General features: G+C 53.3%; 2 protein-coding genes across 3 annotated transcripts; both read right to left on the reverse strand.

Moving 5' to 3' along the window:
- Positions 1-1,038: 1,038 nt before the first annotated feature.
- Positions 1,039-4,695, reverse strand: gfap (glial fibrillary acidic protein). 2 transcript variants are annotated; one of them, XM_076016989.1, is made up of 9 exons: positions 3,919-4,695; positions 3,309-3,369; positions 2,846-2,941; positions 2,603-2,767; positions 2,380-2,505; positions 1,913-2,133; positions 1,784-1,827; positions 1,494-1,576; positions 1,039-1,352 (listed from the first exon to the last, which is right to left on the reverse strand). In XM_076016989.1, the coding sequence occupies exons 1-9, from the start codon at positions 4,389-4,391 to the stop codon at positions 1,311-1,313; spliced, it is 1,311 nt and encodes a 436-aa protein (XP_075873104.1). In that variant the 5' UTR covers positions 4,392-4,695; the 3' UTR covers positions 1,039-1,310. The 2 variants fall into 2 exon arrangements, 1 of the variants encoding a protein (XP_075873104.1); XR_012925765.1 differs by lacking the exon at positions 1,784-1,827.
- Positions 4,696-8,974: 4,279 nt separating this feature from the next.
- limd2 (LIM domain containing 2) lies at positions 8,975-17,087 on the reverse strand. Its single transcript, XM_076016993.1, has 4 exons — positions 16,939-17,087; positions 9,817-9,861; positions 9,486-9,625; positions 8,975-9,404 (listed from the first exon to the last, which is right to left on the reverse strand). Exons 1-4 carry the CDS (start codon positions 16,939-16,941, stop codon positions 9,248-9,250), a joined length of 345 nt encoding a protein of 114 aa, XP_075873108.1. The 5' UTR covers positions 16,942-17,087; the 3' UTR covers positions 8,975-9,247.
- Between the last annotated feature and the right edge of the window lie 773 nt (positions 17,088-17,860).

A 17,860-nucleotide genomic window follows, 5' to 3' on the forward strand; every position in this document is an offset into this window, starting at 1 on the left:
GGAGCAGGAGGTGGGGGAGGAGGAGATGATCTGACATTGTGACCCACGTGAACTTCTTCAACCAAGGGATGAAATCTACAGTGAAGGTCGTGAAGGAGTTTCAAGGTCACTCCTGACTGCAGCTTCTCTGGACAAACACCTACAGACGCCCACTGACACGTCCCTCGCCATGTCTCCACCCACAGCCTCCACCCACTGTCTCCACCCACAGCCTCCACCCACTGTCTCCACCCACAGTCTCCACCCACAGTCTCCACCCACAGCCTCCACCCACTGTCTCCACCCACAGCCTCCACCCACTGTCTCCACCCACAGTCTCCACCCACAGCCTCCACCCACAGTCTCCACCCACAGTCTCCACCCACAGCCTCCACCCACTGTCTCCACCCACTGTCTCCACCCACAGCCTCCACCCACAGCCTCCACCCACTGTCTCCACCCACTGTCTCCACCCACAGCCTCCACCCACAGCCTCCACCCACTGTCTCCACCCACAGCCTCCACCCACAGCCTCCACCCACAGTCTCCACCCACAGCCTCCACCCACAGCCTCCACCCACTGTCTCCACCCACAGCCTCCACCCACAGCCTCCACCCACAGCCTCCACCCACTGTCTCCACCCACTGTCTCCACCCACAGTCTCCACCCACAGCCTCCACCCACTGTCTCCACCCACAGTCTCCACCCACAGCCTCCACCCACTGTCGCCACCCACAGTCTCCACCCACTGTCTCCACCCACAGTCTCCACCCACAGCCTCCACCCACAGCCTCCACCCACTGTCTCCACCCACAGCCTCCACCCACTGTCTCCACCCACTGTCTCCACCCACAGTCTCCACCCACAGCCTCCACCCACTGTCTCCACCCACTGTCTCCACCCACAGTCTCCACCCACAGCCTCCACCCACTGTCTCCACCCACAGCCTCCACCCACTGTCTCCACCCACTGTCTCCACCCACAGCCTCCACCCACAGCCTCCACCCACTGTCTCCACCCACTGTCTCCACCCACAGTCTCCACCCACAGCCTCCACCCACTGTCTCCACCCACAGCCTCCACCCACTGTCTCCACCCACAGTCTCCACCCACAGCCTCCACCCACAGCCTCCACCCACTGTCTCCACCTAGCTGATAAGGCCACTGCCACATGCGCTGACATCTCCATCAAAGTGAAGGCTCTTCACCAAAGCTTCTCCTCTGGTTCAGTTTGAGGTGATTTGGGCTTTAGAGACAAAAAAAGGAGAAGAAGAAGAAGAAGAAGAAAATAATTTTGTTGTTTGTGTTGTAGAAGTGAAGCGGCTGAACTTCAGGGAAGATCTTTGTGCTCAGTGCTGGATTCCTCGATGATCTGGAGGAACAGAGAGAGAGAGAGAGAGAGAGAGAGAGTGGGAGAGAGAGAGCTTTAAGAATAGCCTAGCTCCTCACTGGGGGAGCAGCAACAGCACCACCCGGTGGTGGATCAGTGCAACGTGCAAGAGTCCACCGTTACCTCACTGTCCCTGGTCTCCACCATCTGCACCAAGAGGCTCCTCTTCAGCTGCACCTCAGAGGACCTGGTGTCCAGGGTGGTGTCTGAGAGGGGAGGGGGGGGCGAGAGGGTGATGGAGTGAAAGGGTGAGAGGGTGAGAAGGTGAAGGGGTGAGAGAGTGAGAGAGTGGAGCTATTCCATCTTCTGCAAGGCAGGAAGCCACATGTCAGATATATATCAAGAATGCTAACGGCTAAGAGCTAGAGCTAAAGCTTGAGAGAGTGACTGGTCATGTGACCACAACTCCAGACCTCTGAGGTTCAGCTTGGAGAAGCTCTGCACTGGGACGCTGATCCTGGAGGAGGAACATCAACCATCTCTGGTCAGAAACTCAAACTGGGACCTTTGACCTTTGACCCGTCACTTCCTGCTGAAGTCACCTGCTCTCCTCTCCCTCCAGCAGCTTCCTGTAGGCGGCGATCTCCAGGTCCAGGGCCAGCTTGACGTTGAGAAGGTCCTGGTGCTCCTGCAGCTGCTGCACCATCTCCACCTTCAGGCCCTGGACCTCCTCCTCCAGGTGGCGCACCGTGTCCTGGTGGCTGTTGCTCTCTGAGGAGAAACGCTCCTCCGACGCCCTCTGCTGGCGCTGCAGGGAATCATTCTGCAGGAGAGACGCTGGAGTCATCATCCCTCTAGTGGTGAAACCCAGACACTGCACCTGCTGATGGAGGACCAGGCAGCAGCGGTGGCTACAGAGTTAGCTGGGATGTTAGCTGTGAAGCTAACTGGGAGGCTAGCTGGGATGTTAGCCGAGCACATGATGCTGTACTCCAGTGTGTGTTGTGCTGTGTGTTCTCCAGCGTGTTGTGTTGCGTTCTCTGCAGTGTGTTGTGTGTCGCTGACTCACCGCTGCCCTCAGGGCCTCCAGGTCGCAGGTCAAGACTTGGACCTGGCGCCGGTACTCGTGTGCTTCCTGTTTGGCCCGCCGCAGAGCCTCGGCGTTCCGACCCGCGGCCTCCGTCAGGTCGGAAAACTGCCACGGCGGGGGACACAGAGGAGGGCGTGAGTGTGTCTGCCTGCGGCGCCCCCTGCTGGCGGCCCCCTGCTGGCGGTGCGGCGCCGATCCCTACCTGGGAGCGATACCACTCTTCCGTTTCCTGCATGTTGGACGAGGCCATGTTCTCATACTGGACCCTGAGGTCCTTCAGCGCCCCCATCAGGTCGGGTTTGGACACGTCCAGCTCCACCTGCTGCACCTGCTGGGCCGCCAGCTCAGCCTGCAGCTCCTGCACTTCCTGGGGGAGGGACCGGAAGTGTGTCAGTCACAGGGGACAGGGAGGAGAGGGGGGTTCTGCTTGGTTCTGGTTCTCCACCTGGTCGTGGGTCCTCCTCAGGAACAGCATCTCCTCCTGCAGCGACTCGATCCTCCGCTCCAGATGGACCCGGGTCAGGGACGCCTCGTCCACGTCCTGCAAACAGGAAGTGATGTCGCACTGTCTGATGGGTTGCATTTTTTCCATTGGCAGTGTAAAAAGATGGGCGGGGCTGTGTGTTGAAAATATAATAACACTGCAGGCCAAATCTGGTCCGCGGGCCAGGGGTTTGACACCTGTGGGTTACAACGTTTTCTGTTGGCTCTAAAGTTTATCAGCCAACGGTGGTTGGCTGAGCAGCTGGTGGGCGGGACATACACGACACTCACCACCGGCCCCGCCCACACGCCGCAATATATGGACATTATCTGAGAGACCGGAACGCAGCAGGTGGCGCCGCTGACAGTGACTCCGCCCACCTTCACCTTTCAGCCAATCACAAGCAGCGGAGCCTGGTCCTCACCTGTCTGAAGGCGTTCAGGCTGGTCTCCGCCTCCTGTCGCCGGGCCGCCTCCTCCTGCAGCCTGGGGGGGCGTGGTCACACACACAGTGGGAGGGGCTTAAATAGCAGGTCGCTAAAAACACAACGCGGCAGGAAAACGCACAACAAAGTCGACGCGAATCGACAAAAACTGCAAAATCAAGCAGAGGCTCCGCCCCCTGGGCCCGCCCCCTCAGCCTTATCCGGCCAATGACGTTCCACCAGAGTTCACGGGTGACCAAGCTGGAGGAGATGAACACAGGTTCACAGCACACACACACACACACACACACACACACACACACACACACACACACACACACACACACACACACACACAGTGAAGGGAACATCTGCTCCCTCTGCGGAGCCTCCAGCTTTGTTCCACTGCTTTCACTGGTGGCAGCGGGTGGTGGTGGGCGGGGCCAGCATTCCATCCCTGTGTCGAGGGGCTGAGAGTGCACAGAAGCCCCGGTGGTTGGCTGGGGTCCTGCTGGAGTTCAGCAGCAGCAGCAGCAGCAGCAGCAGCAGCAGCAGCAGCTGCAGCTTCTCTGCTCCACCTGTACAGGTAAGAGGACAAAGCTCCGCCTACCTCTGCCGCAGCGCCGCCAGCTCGGCGGCCAGGTTGTCCCTCTGGACCTCCAGGCGGTCCTTGGCTCCAGCCAGGGTGTCCAGCAGGTGGCGCTGCTCCCTCAGCTCCTGCTGGTAGACGTCCAGCAGCCTGCTGGGCTCTCGCACCCTCAGCCGCTCCAGCTCGGCCGCCAGCGCCCCCTTCTGCTGCTGCAGCGTCTGCACCTTCTCCATGTAGCTGGCCAGGCGCTCGTTCAGGCCCATCAGCTCCACCTGGTGGTTGGTGCCGGTGTTGCGGTACTGGGCCTGCAGCAGGCTGTCGGCAGAGAAGTCCAGTCGGTCGCCGGAGGAGGACCAGCCCGCCGCCCAGGGCCCGGCACTGACCCGGGTCCCGGCGCCACCCCAGGGCCCGGCACTGACCCGGGTCCCGGCGCCGCCCCGGGTCCCGGAGCTGAAGAGCTTCCTGTAGGAGGACTGGAGCTGCTGGGAGTCCATGGTGGGAGTGGAACTGGTCCAGGAGCCAGACTGGGATTTATAGAAGAGAGGGGAGGGGACAGAGGGGGCGAACAAAAAGGGCGAGTGAGAGAGTGAGAGAGTGAGAGAGAGAGAGTGAGCTAGACGCCAGCACTCACCCCCCTCCCTCCTTCATCCTCACCCCTTTTTGTTCCTCCTGGCTTCAGTTCCTCTGTTCCCTGTGAGCGAGTGTGTGTGTGTGTGTGTGTGTGTGTGTGTGTGCGTGTGTGTGTGCGTGTGTGGCCCAGCCTCACATGGTGACAAGCAGACAAGCAACACAACAGAACAGAGAAGAGTTGGACCAGTTTCTAGTGGAGCCAGACTGGGACTGGTCAGACTGGTCAGACAGCGACCCAGTCTGGCTCGGTCCACACTTCCCTCAGAATCCAGTTCATTCCAGTCAAGGCTCCAGTTTGGGACACGATGGTTCCAGTTAGAACCAGTCTGGGTCCAGTTCAGGTCTGACTGGACGCCACTGGACTTCAGGATGAGAAGGTCTCACTGTCCATCACCAGGGGGCGATCTGTGGAGACACACACACACACACACACACACACACACACACACACACACACACACACACACAGTCCCAGTGTGGTCCTACACCAGTCCACTATCACCCTCTGCTGGCAGTAAGATGCAGAAACGGCCTCCCGGCACGACGAGGCCTGTGATTGGCCGCTGGCAGAGCGTCGTTCTGGCTGCAGTTCTGTTGGTGCTGGAAGGTTCCACGGTCCAGGATTGACGGCCCAGTTGGACCAGCGCTCCGGCCGCACTGGGATTGTTGGGAGACGGCGGCCGTCGCCGGGGAGTCGGTGACCTGGAGACTCGAGTCCAGCAGGAAACACGCAGCCAAACGAGTCAGACGGCTGATTCATGAACGGCTCAGAGTGAATCAGCAGGAGGGATGTCGCCCAAGAGTGTGTGTGTGTGTGTGTGTGTGTGTGTGTCATCAACATTAACTTTTATGTAATGATAGTGAGGTTTTTTATTTCCCAAAAAGGTGAAAACAGTTTGACTTTAAACTCTGAACGAGGACAAACTATGAGTTGTTAATTAATTTTATTATTTTTAATCATTTATTTGCAATTCATTTGAATTTAAAAGCTGCTACAGTTCATATCCAAGTTCCAGTTTTATTCGTTTATTTGCATTTGTTTGAGGTTTTTAAAAAAAACACAACACTGAAATAAATCACACGCAGTGCAGGAAGAGGAAATGAATTCACTTTTTTTAAACAAATGAAAGTGGTTTGCATTGTTTCCATGTGTCCACCAAAGCATTGACTGCAAGATAAGAAAAGACGATTCTGGAAAATCAATAAATATTTGACTCTAAAATGTTGGCGAGAAAACCGTAAGGCAACCACAACACAACAACAACACAACAACAATACAAAGAAGACGCTTGAGGCTCAGCGTGTGAACGGACAGACAGCAGGGGGCGCTGCTTTGCTACCAGCAGGGACTCGCACACTTCTTGAATTGAATTCATTCCCGTCTTAGCTTCGCCTGTTAGCATGCTAGCACAGTCTGAGCTCTATTGAACCCGTTTAAAGGAATTGTTTCCTGTTTTTGCAGAAACATGAACGTGCAGGAAGTTGCAAGCAGTTTCTGGGCTGTCTCGGTGAATTCCAGACCCCTCACACCGACTGCTGTCCTTTGGCTGAACTCACCTGTGCAGGTAGGACAGCACCTGCAGGATCTGCTGCTTGCAGGTACTTCCTGCTCAGGATCTCCCTCGGAGCGGAGTCGGCCTTCATCTGGTCCTTGACTGGCCCCTGGTGGAGCTTCAAGGAACGTCCACGGTGCAACGTGACTGACTGACGGCCGGGTGGCGCCGACCAGCAGAGGCGGGAAGGAGCCCAAGTACAAATACTTGCTGAACTACTGTACTCCACTGTACTGCACATTTTCTAAAGTTTCTCTTAAGTGCTTTAACTTCCGTCCTCTACATTTGAACACAAGTATGTGAACGTTCTGCTCCCTCCAAAGAATGAATCTTGACTTCAGTACATTTCACAATGTGGACTTTCTTACTTTTACTTTGAAGTATCTGTACTTTTACTGAAGTACACAATGTGTATTTGAACTTCAGTGTTCTCCCAGTGTCTGCGTGGGTTCTCTCCGGGTTCTCCAGCTTTTTAAACTCGGGGTGGCCATGTGGGGTCAAAGGTCAGTGTGTGTGTGTGTGTGTGTGTGTGTGTGTTTGTGTGTGTGTGTGGGAATGTGGGTGAAATGCGGAGCCTGTGTGGACAGGAAGAGCCTGCAGGAGAATCTTCTTTCACAACCACCTGGTTCCTCCTCCTGGAATCCAGGGGAGCAGCAAGCCCCGCCCCACCTGGTGCCTCACACCAACACACACACACACACACACACACACACACACACACACATACACACACACAACCATGTGAATGCTGGACTGTCTTTGTGTGTCTCTGGGTGTCCACTGGTCCAGGGTGTCGCCCTGCCGTCACCCAGTGGCAGCTGGCAGGCTCCAGCAGATGGATGGATGGATGGATGAATAGATGAATGGATGGATGAATTGATGGATGGATGGATGAATGGATGAATTGATGGATGGATGAATTGATGGATGGATGGCCTGCGGCTGTCTATCCTATCTCTCTGTTGGTTAATAAAAACAGTGAAGCTGCAGCATTAAATCAACACCAGCATTTATTTATTTTTTTTCTTCCAAAAGCATGTAAAAAATAATAAAAACAAACAAATGCAAAAAGATGATTGTGTTTGTTGGCATAGAAACGGGGCAGGAGGGGCCGCGCGTACATTTCTTTTTTTTTTTTTTTTCAAAAATCACGACGCTCCTGTCCCACCAGACGGGGGCGACAGAGAGCGGAGAGGGACTGCACCAACAGTCGGCGTTGTGTCGCTGTAAGGCCACCTCCGCCCAGCAGCTCCAGGCTTCATTCATCTCCAGAACAAACTCAAAGAAAAGGTGCAAAGAAAGAAAGAAAGAAGAGAAGAGAAGAGGAGAGAAGAGAAGAGGAGAGAAGAGGAGAGAAGACGCCTTCGTGCACAGGACAGCGTCGGGAAGAACAGCAACACCAGAGACCGAAGAACCCAGGAGTCCCGGATCCAACGCAGTGATTGACCTGAGCCGCTACCTGCAGCCCAACCTTGGCTAACTGCTGACAGAGACGCTGTGTGTGTGTGTGTGTGTGTGTGTGTGTGTGTGTGTGTGTTGACGTACAAAGAGTCCTGATGATTTCAAGCGTTTCACAAAAAAAAAAAAAAGGTCAAACAAACAGCTCCACACTCAGGACACAGAGAGAACTACGTCGCACACCGGGGAGGGGGGGTGGGGGGGGGGGGTGGGGGGGACAGAAGGGGGCGCCGGCCGCTCGAATCAATCCATTCATCTTTCATGGTTTTTTTTTAGGTTTTCTTGTGATTGGCGTCGTTGAAAAGGGGTTGGACGATGACTTTTCATCTCCTAAGGCCTCTCGAGTCCTGGTTGGAGAGCAGAAATCTAATTCCATCTGTGGTCTGCGGGGGGCAGCGTCCCCTCTGACGTCCCCAAAGGCTACTCTGTTCAATACTGGACACGAGCGTCACACTTCCCTTCCCTCCCCCGGGCAGCAGGGGGCGCTGCGAACACACAGCATCTTGTGCCTCATTGAGCGAAACTTTGAAATGATGAGTGAACGGTGAAAAGCGTAGGTCCTTAACTCGCTGCAAGTCAAAACAGAGCCGCAGGGAAACTCCTTTGAAAAGGAAAAATTAAAAATAGAATTTAAAAAAATTAAATAAAAAAAAACAAAAAACCCACATGACCACAAAAAGAGGCATTGAGAGATTTTTCATGGAAATCAGAGGCAACAGTCACATGACAGACAGACAGACAGACAGACAGACAGACAGACAGTAGGGGGCGTCTCATCCAGGGGGCTTTGGAGAGACAGAGGGGAGGGGTAGAGAGAGAGAGAGAGTGAGTGAGAGAGGGAGAGAGAGAGAGAGTGAGAGAGTGAGAGAGGGAGAGAGAGAGAGAGTGAGAGAGAGAGAGTGAGAGAGGGAGAGAGAGAGAGGGAGAGAGAGAGAACTCAAGTGTTCTTTTTTCTTTGAAATGATGTCCATGATGACAAACGATGCGGTGAGATAAGGCGTTTTGGGACACAGCCCGTCCCAGCGAGTACCGACAGGAACGTCCAATCAGAACGCAGAGTGGGGGGAGGAGGCGGAGAGAGAGAGGGAGAGAGAGAGGGAGAGAGGAGGGGTGGAGGTGAGCGGTTGATCTTCTCTTTTACCCTGTTGGATCCACAGAAAGATGTGTAACAGCAGCTGCAGCGCCACCGTCTGGACAGTTGTATTATTATTCATTTACCATTATTATCATTAATATTATTATTATTATTATTATTGTTATTATTATTGTTGTTATTACTGCTTGCGAGGTGACAGAATGGAGCGAGAAGATTTCTAAAAATCCAACCTGAGCGTCGCTGCCGCTGCCTCAGCAGTTCAACATCAAAGACAGAAGAAAAGAGGACAGGATGAGGAGCGAACGGCAGGGAAAGAAACAGCGTGGCGGAACTCTGCTCCAACTTCACGCAGTGGTGGGGAATATTTGGTCACAATCAAAAACAGGAAATGTCAACGATGCAGGAAGAAGGAGGAGGAGGAGGAGGAGGAGGAGGAGGAGGAGGAGGAGGAGAGGAAAGACGTCCAGGAGAGTTGGACTTTTTTTTTTGTTTTGTTTTTTTTTCAAGATTTCTAACCAATTGTGCACATTGTTGCTGTTGTTGTTGTTGTGGTGGCGGGTGGAGAGCAGGTGGGGGGTCAGGTGAGGTGGGCGGGGTCTTCCGGCTCCTCCCCTCACGCCGTCTTGGTGTCCGCCGCCTCCTTGGAGGCCCAGAGCTCCTTGTGCTGCTTGCGGCCGAAGCCCTCGTCGTAGTTGCCTTTGCTCTTGAAGAGCTGCTGGAAGTGAGGCTTGCAGTAGAACTCCCCCTGCAGGGCCGCAAAGCTGCCCAGGCTGAGGAGAGGGCGAGAGGGGGCGGTCAGGAGGGAGAGGAGGCAGAGAGAGGGAGGGAGCGAGGGAGGGGGCGGGGCCAACCTGAGCTTGGTGTTGCAGTGTTTGCAGCAGAAGCAGCTGGAGTGGAAGACCTGGTTGTTGGCCACCAGCCGCTCCATGGGGTAGACGGTCTTCTCACAGGAGGAGCACACCTCCTTCTGGGGCGCCTTGAAACTGAACGACTGGGGGGGGGGAGAGAGAGAGAGAGAGAGAGAGAGAGAGAGAGAGAGAGAGAGAGAGAGAGAGAGAGAGAGAGAGAGAGAGAGAGAGAATTAAACTGGATCTTCACCTGCACACAACCAGGAAGTCACGCCAATGATGATGATGATGATGATGATGGTGGTGGTGTGGTGACAGGGTGGGCGGGACCTACTTTGGATCGCTGCACAGGTTTCTCCTCGCTGCTGCTCCGAGTGTCCTGGAGGAGAAACAGCAGCGTGAATGAAACATTATAATCAATCTGGTGCTGTTACTGCTGCTGCTGTTACTGCTGCTGCTGCTGCTGCTGCTGCTGCTACTGCTGTTACTGCTGCTGTTACTGCTGTTACTGCTGTTGCTACTGCTGCTGCTGCTGCTACTGCTGTTACTGCTGCTGCTGCTGCTGTTACTGCTGCTGCTGTTACTGCTGCTGCTGCTACTGCTGTTACTGCTGCTGTTACTGCTGCTGCTGTTACTGCTGCTGCTGTTACTGCTGCTGCTGCTGCTACTGCTGTTACTGCTGCTGCTGCTGCTGCTGTTACTGCTACTGCTGTTACTGCTACTGCTGTTACTGCTGCTGTTACTGCTGCTACTACTGTTACTGCTGCTACTGCTACTGTTGTTACTGCTGCTGTTACTGCTGTTACTGCTGCTGTTACTGCTGTTACTGCTGTTGCTACTGCTGCTGCTACTGCTGCTGCTGCTGCTGCTGCTGCTACTGCTGTTACTGCTGCTGTTACTGCTGTTACTGCTGTTGCTACTGCTGCTGCTGCTGCTACTGCTGTTACTGCTGCTGCTGCTGCTGCTGCTACTGCTGTTACTGCTGCTGCTGCTACTGCTGTTACTGCTGCTGTTACTGCTGCTGCTGTTACTGCTGCTGCTGTTACTGCTGCTGCTGCTGCTACTGCTGTTACTGCTGCTGCTGCTGCTGCTGTTACTGCTACTGCTGTTACTGCTACTGCTGTTACTGCTGCTGTTACTGCTGCTACTACTGTTACTGCTGCTACTGCTACTGTTGTTACTGCTGCTGTTACTGCTGTTACTGCTGCTGTTACTGCTGTTACTGCTGTTACTGCTACTGTTGTTACTGCTGCTACTGCTGCTGTTACTGCTGCTGCTGTTACTGCTGCTGCTGCTGTTACTGCTGCTGTTACTGCTGCTGTTACTGCTGCTACTGCTGTTACTGCTGCTGCTGCTGCTGCTGTTACTGCTGCTGCTGCTGTTACTGCTGCTACTGCTACTGTTGTTACTGCTGCTGTTACTGCTGCTGTTACTGCTACTGTTGTTACTGCTGCTACTGCTGCTGCTGCTGTTACTGCTGCTGCTGCTGTTACTGCTGTTACTGCTGCTGCTGTTACTGCTGCTGTTACTGCTGCTGTTACTGCTGCTACTGCTGCTGTTACTGCTGCTACTGCTGTTACTGCTGCTGCTGTTACTGCTACTGCTGTTACTGCTGCTGTTACTGCTGCTACTACTGTTACTGCTGCTACTGCTACTGTTGTTACTGCTGCTGTTACTGCTGTTACTGCTGCTGTTACTGCTGTTACTGCTGTTACTGCTACTGTTGTTACTGCTGCTACTGCTGCTGTTACTGCTGCTGCTGTTACTGCTGCTGCTGTTACTGCTGCTGTTACTGCTGTTACTGCTGCTGTTACTGCTGCTGCTGTTACTGCTGCTGCTGTTACTGCTGTTACTGCTGTTACTGCTGCTGTTACTGCTGCTGTTACTGCTGCTGTTACTGCTGCTACTGCTGTTACTGCTGCTGCTGCTGCTGCTGTTACTGCTGCTGCTGCTGTTACTGCTGCTACTGCTACTGTTGTTACTGCTGCTGTTACTGCTGCTGTTACTGCTGTTACTGCTACTGTTGTTACTGCTGCTACTGCTGCTGCTGCTGTTACTGCTGCTGCTGCTGTTACTGCTGTTACTGCTGCTGCTGTTACTGCTGCTGTTACTGCTGCTGTTACTGCTGTTACTGCTGCTGTTACTGCTGCTACTGCTGTTACTGCTGCTGCTGCTGCTGCTGCTACTGTTGTTACTGCTGCTGTTACTGCTGTTACTGCTACTGTTGTTACTGCTGCTGCTGCTGTTACTGCTACTGTTGTTACTGCTGCTGCTGCTGTTACTGCTGTTACTGCTGCTACTGCTGCTGCTGCTGTTGCTACTGCTGCTGCTGTTACTGCTGCTGTGACCTTTCTTTTCAAAAAACAGAATGGAGTAGCATGTTCATTCAGATGCCCCCTGGTGGGTGGTGTCAGCAGATATCTAGAAGCCACTTCCTGGTTTAGCTCCACCCCTACCCCCTGAGAACCAGCCAAGGGAAAAGTTCACCACAGACTTTATCAAAACCCTCTTATGTAACGGCTGATTGGCTGGAAAGGCACTGTGTGTGTGTGTGTGTGTGTGTGTGTGTGTGTGTGTGTGTGTGATCTCCCCTCCTGCTGCTTCATTAATCTTCCAAACTGTTGCTTTACTTTCTTTCACACTGAAAACCAACCGAAAGCCCCTCCCCCTGGTGGTCGGACCTGGTACTCAGACCTCCTACCGGACCCCATCCTCCACCTCCCCCACCTTTAGGGCCACACCCACTTCCTGTAGGTGTCATGGCCGTCTTCTCACTACAAACCAGGAATCCTGTCAGCAGGGGTTCACCCACCCGCTCCACCACTTCCTGTGTGTGTGTGTGTGTGTGTGTGTGTGTGCGTGTGTGTGTGTGGGCCGCTCGCTGGGACCACCTGTCCGCGCAGGTGGATGGCGGCAGTGAACTACTGCTGGTCACATGACCAAAGTCACGCAGTGCAAAGGAGGGAAAAAAAAACTAATTTACTCCAACAACAACTGCAAGTGTTAGAGGGCACGCACACACACACACACACACGCACACACACACACACACACACACACGCACATGCACACAGACTGTGTTTGTTGCCTTATATGTACACAAGTTCTGGAGTGGCAGCCAACCGTTTGATTGCGGCAGGAAGTTGTGATAGATCTCACTTCCTGCGTCTTACAGTCTCAACGTGTGTGTGTGTGTGTGTGTGTGTGTGTGCGTGCGTGCGTGTCAGTCTTCTCACGCCTTGAGAAAAAAAGGGAAGGAAAGAAAGAAAGAAAGAAAGAGCTCAGTGTTGTCGCGACAACGTGACCTCTGATCAGCAGGACCGGAGCCAAAGCAGCAGGAGCTGCGTGTGTGTGTGTGGGGGGGGGGCAGGCCCCAGCTGGACTCTTTCTTCTTCAAACCCTCTGCAGGTGAAGTCTGCTGGTGACTCCACTTCTTCTTCTTCTTCTTCTTCTTCTTCTTCCAGGGGGGCTCGACAGGTAGCCTAGCTTAGCTTAGCATACACAGCATAAAGGCAGGCAAAAGATGAGGACCCCCCTGGGGCCTCAGAGCAACCATTATACCCCCCCCCCCCACACCCCCACCACACTATAATCTGTTTACACAACACGCTGCTTCAAAAACACTGGCTTGGTCATAAAGATGGTGGGGTGGGTCGGGGTTAAAGGTCACGACGAGCCCCCCCCAGGCCTCAGGTTTACCGTCCTTCATCCCGAGCCCTGAAGGTGGCGCCGCCTGGGAGCAGCGACAGGCCCCTACAAGGCCAGAAGGAGCTGCTGGCTGCTTCAGCCGCTGATGTCACAGAATTCCAGGACCCAGAGTCCGGGCCCGGTGTTTACACAGCCAGGGGTGCAACAGGGCTGCAACTAACAATGACTTTTGTTGTCCACTAATCCATCCATTATTTTTCCACCTATTCTGGACTTCTGCTCAACCTCTCTGGCTGAAGTCTTCACACCTGTGTTCTCCTGCAGAGGAGCCCAGCAGGAACCCCCCCCCGGTCCAGCACATCACCCAACCACTGTCCAGACCTTCAGACAGCAGCAGGAGCTCCAGCACTTCCTGCCCCCCCCCCACAGCTGATTTTATTTTCATTTTCACTTCCTGCCTGAAGGCTCTGCATTGTTCATCTTAGTCAGCAACTTGTTTGTAGACAGCTGAACTCCATGAACCCTCTTCTTCTTCTACTTCTACTTCTTCTTCTTCTTCTTCTTCTCCTTCTTCTTCTTCTTCAGTTTCCAGCACTTGCTTATTGCTTCCATACACTCCAGGATATTCCAACATCTCATCCGCTCATTTCCCCCCTCCTCCGTTTTTAGCACCACTGTTAAATCTCAAAATAAAAACACTGCAATCAGTTTGAAGGATTAAACCAAACTGAACATTTTCAGTGGAGAAGTGTGTGAACTGAAGAACTGAAGCTTCTGCCTTCATTCACTGATCAGCGACAATGAGAGGAAACGTGAATATTTGACTTTGCGAGTCCACTTGCAGAGGCGGCGCCCCCTGGATTTTCTGCTGGCAACCCCCCAGAGATGACCAGCAGTGGAATGAGAAGAGTCCAGGTGGGGAGGATCTCCAGCTTGTATGTTGAGGTCCACACAGCAGGTTGGTGTAGGTTGGGGAGGGTTGGTGTAGGTTGGTGTAGGTTGGTGTAGGTTGGTGCAGGTGGGTGTAGGTTGGTGTAGGTAGGGGAGGGTTGGTGTAGGTAGGGGAGGGTTGGTGTAGGTTGGTGTAGGTGGGTGTAGGTTGGTGTAGGTAGGGGAGGGTTGGTGTAGGTAGGGGAGGGTTGGTGTAGGTTGGAGAGGGTTGTGGAAGGTTGGTGTAGGTTGGTGTAGGTAGGGGAGGGTTGGTGTAGGTTACAGGAAACTGATGGATTTTCAAGGGAAGACCAACGTCGCTGTGATCGGAGCCACAACAACCAAACCCCCGACAAAAAGTCCCACATCTCCAGGTTGGAGGTCTGAGCCCAGCCTCCAGATTCCTGCAGCCCGGAACAGAACCAGGAACGTGTGTGTGTGTGTGTGTGTTGTGTAGGAATGTGGGCCGAGACGCAGAGCCTGTGTGGACAGGAACAGCCTGCCAGCCAGGCAGGAGAAGCTTCTTTCACAACCACCTGGTTCCTCCTCCTGGAATCCAGGGGAGCAGCAAGCCCCGCCCCGCCCGGTGCCTCACACACACACACACACACACACACACGCACACACACACACGCACACACGCGCACACACACGCACACACGCGCACACACGCGCACACACGCGCACACACGCGCACACACACGCACACACACACACACACACACACACACACACACACACACACACACACACACACACACACACACACGCATGCATAATGTTCTATGCCAGGGGTGGGTAAACTACGGCCCGGGGGCAATATGCGGCCCGTTAAACTTCAGTCAGTCATCAAACAGCAGCGTCTCCTCCATGTTTGCGGTGTGTCCAGAGTTGTTTCAATAAAGAGCTGAAAACCTTGGTGGTTCTGGTGGTTCTGGATGGTTGTAAAAGCTCAACACCGAGTGGCTTCAGAAACACTGATTTGGTTGCAACTTTGCTTTTGCTTTATTACAGCAACATGATAGTTTCCTCCTATGAGGAGGCTCACCAGAACACTGCATCCATCTGCTGCTGCTCCGCTACCCCCTCTGGCACACTGTAGAACCCACTGACCCACCAGTCCAACAGTTTGCCCACCACCTGATCTGCACTCAAACTAGCAGACTGGGGGAGTCTCTCTCTCTCTCTCTCTCTCTCTCTCTCTCTCTCTCTCTCTCTCTCTCTCTCTCTCTCTCTCTCTCTGATACTCAGGACAGGAAATGAGAAGGAGGCAGAGTCTTGCTCTAAGCCCGCTGGCTGGCTGGCTGGCTGGCCATATGCCCCCGGTGGCCGTAATGAGAGAGTGCGGTGATGGCGGAAACCCGCAGCAGAGGATTAAGTGGTCTGGAGGCTCTGGTGCAACACAAACACACAGGGCCGCGGACAAAACACACAATCAGGGTGCAACACATGGTGGTGCCGGGCTTGTGTGTGTCAGTGTGTGTGTGTGTGTGTGGTGTGTCACTGTGTGGAAGGGGGGGGGGGTTAAGTCCAGTCAATCAGCCTGTTTGGAATTAAACTAAGCAGCAGTTCAGCCGCTTCACACCACACTTGACTTCCTGCAGCAGGAGGGAGTCCTCAAAGTCCCTGTGTGTGTGTGTGTGTGTGTGTGTGTGTGTGTGTGTGTGTGAGAGACGGTGATGGACGGTGCACACTGGACTGAAGAAGATCCACCTGATTCGTTAGTCAGCCAATGTTGCACATGACTCTGCCAAGCCTCCCAAAACCCACCATCCTCTCCACGATGACAATGATAGTCTGGACCAGGATGGGCAAACTACGGCCCGGGGGCCATATGCGGCCAGTTAAGCCTTTCTAACTATTTTAATAGCCGGTAAGTAATAAAATAGCTGCATTGATTGCAGTAAAGAGCTCAACACTGCGCACCTTCGAAGACACCACAAACACACACACACACATTCCATGATGTACGGTTTGGATTTCTTTTTTCCTCCAATGAGGCGGCTCAGCAAAACACTCCATCCATCTGCTGCTGCTGCTCCACCCCCAGCCCTCTGTCATATATTAGAAGCCATTGTGACTCCAGCAGTACAAAAGTGTGCCCACCACCTGGTCTAGACAAATAACAATAACACAAAATACACAAATACAAAGGTACTATATATATATATTTTAAAAATTATTATTTATGTGACTATTTAGCGGGCAGTCACCATTGTGTAGTTTGGTATGAATAAAGATGCGACTTCAATAAAGTGGAGGATTCAATAATTAACCCGGTGGAAATGGGAGGAAAAAGACACTCGGGATAAATGAGGAAGAGGAGCTACTACACTCGACTGCTGCCTTCACGACACCTTTACAACACACACTGCACTCGACTCTTCTATACTATGCTATACGAGCGAGGCTAACAGCTGCCGCCTCCGCGAGCCTCGTGTGCGGGCTGTGAAAGTGTGATTTGTGAGTATTGAACTCAAGCCGTCGGTTGATTTTAATTAGCATCCAAGCTAGCTGGAGGGAGGGGGGAGAGATTGAGGGGGGGGGGGGGGGTGCGATGCTCTGCTAGCAGGAACAAAACACGACGGCGGCCGATTCATTTCCACATCCAGGGAAATAAGAATAATAAAGCAAACACCTCCGGTGTGGCGGAGCAGAACAACGAACAATTGAAAGATTTTTTTTTTTTTTTCTTCTTCTCTTCTTTAAAATATCTGCCATTGGGAGTGCAGCCCGAACCGCCGGCTCGGCTCGGCTTGGCTCGGCTCGGCTCCGCTATATCCGCCCCCCATCCAACCGGGCGGACGGACATCACTAACGCACCTCATCACACACAAGAAGAAGCGGCGGAGGAAGAAAGAGAGGGAGACTCACTCACCATCTGTGCTGTTACTGTTGCTGCTGCTGCTGCTGCTGTGGCTGCTGACTGACTGGCTGACTGGCTGCTGAGAGGCTGCTGGCTGCTCGTTGTGTCCGTCTGTGTGGCCCCGGTGCCGGCGGTGACTCTCCGTGGCTCCGCTGCGCGGTCTGTCTGTCTGTCTGTCTCTCTCTCTCTCTCTCTCTCTCTCTCTCTCTCTCTCTCTCTCTCTCTCTCTCTCTCTCTCAGTGATGGATCGTTCGCGAACGAACCGGTTCAAAGAGCCGGCTCTTTTGAAGCAAACCAAGAGAGCCAGCTGCCTGATTGAGTCTTTTTTTTTTCGTCTTTCTTTTGAATTGCTGTTTTAAACAATAAATTAGCATAGAAACCCCCACCCCCCGCGAGCCGAACCGGAAACTGCTCGATGATCCACATCCGGTCGCGGAGTTTTTTTGTGTTTTTGTTTTTACTCAGGAAAACAATAAAAACAAAGTTAAAAAAAAACCGGGATGGATAAATACCTTAGTATATACAACTCACACACACACACACACACACACACACACAAAGGAACTGGACATTTTTAACTGAATGCTGCTTTTTTTGTTTTGTAAATGCTCGTTTTTATCTTGTTGTGATGTGTCGCTAATGTTCCTTCACAGCACACAGTTGTATCGAGGTGGTTGTTTGATTTGGTATCGTGTTGCATGTCGATTCATTCATTTTTGCAAGTCATTTGATATCAAAATAATATCAGCATGAAAGAAACTCTAAGGGGCCGCTTGGGAGCCAAAAGAGCCCCCGACTCTTTTTTTTAGTGAGCCGAGCCGAAAGAACCGCTTCTGTGAAAAGAGCCGTGCTTCCCATCGCTACAGCACGAACGGCTCTGATTGGCCTCCTACTGCAGGATGTCAAACGCGATTGGCTCGCGGTCTTGATCCGC

This window comes from Nelusetta ayraudi, unplaced genomic scaffold, assembly GCF_046127955.1.
Source record: "Nelusetta ayraudi isolate G7.1 ecotype Tasmania unplaced genomic scaffold, CSIRO-AGI_Nayr_v1 ptg000256l, whole genome shotgun sequence".
In the NCBI taxonomy this organism is placed as follows: Eukaryota; Metazoa; Chordata; class Actinopteri; order Tetraodontiformes; family Monacanthidae; genus Nelusetta; species Nelusetta ayraudi.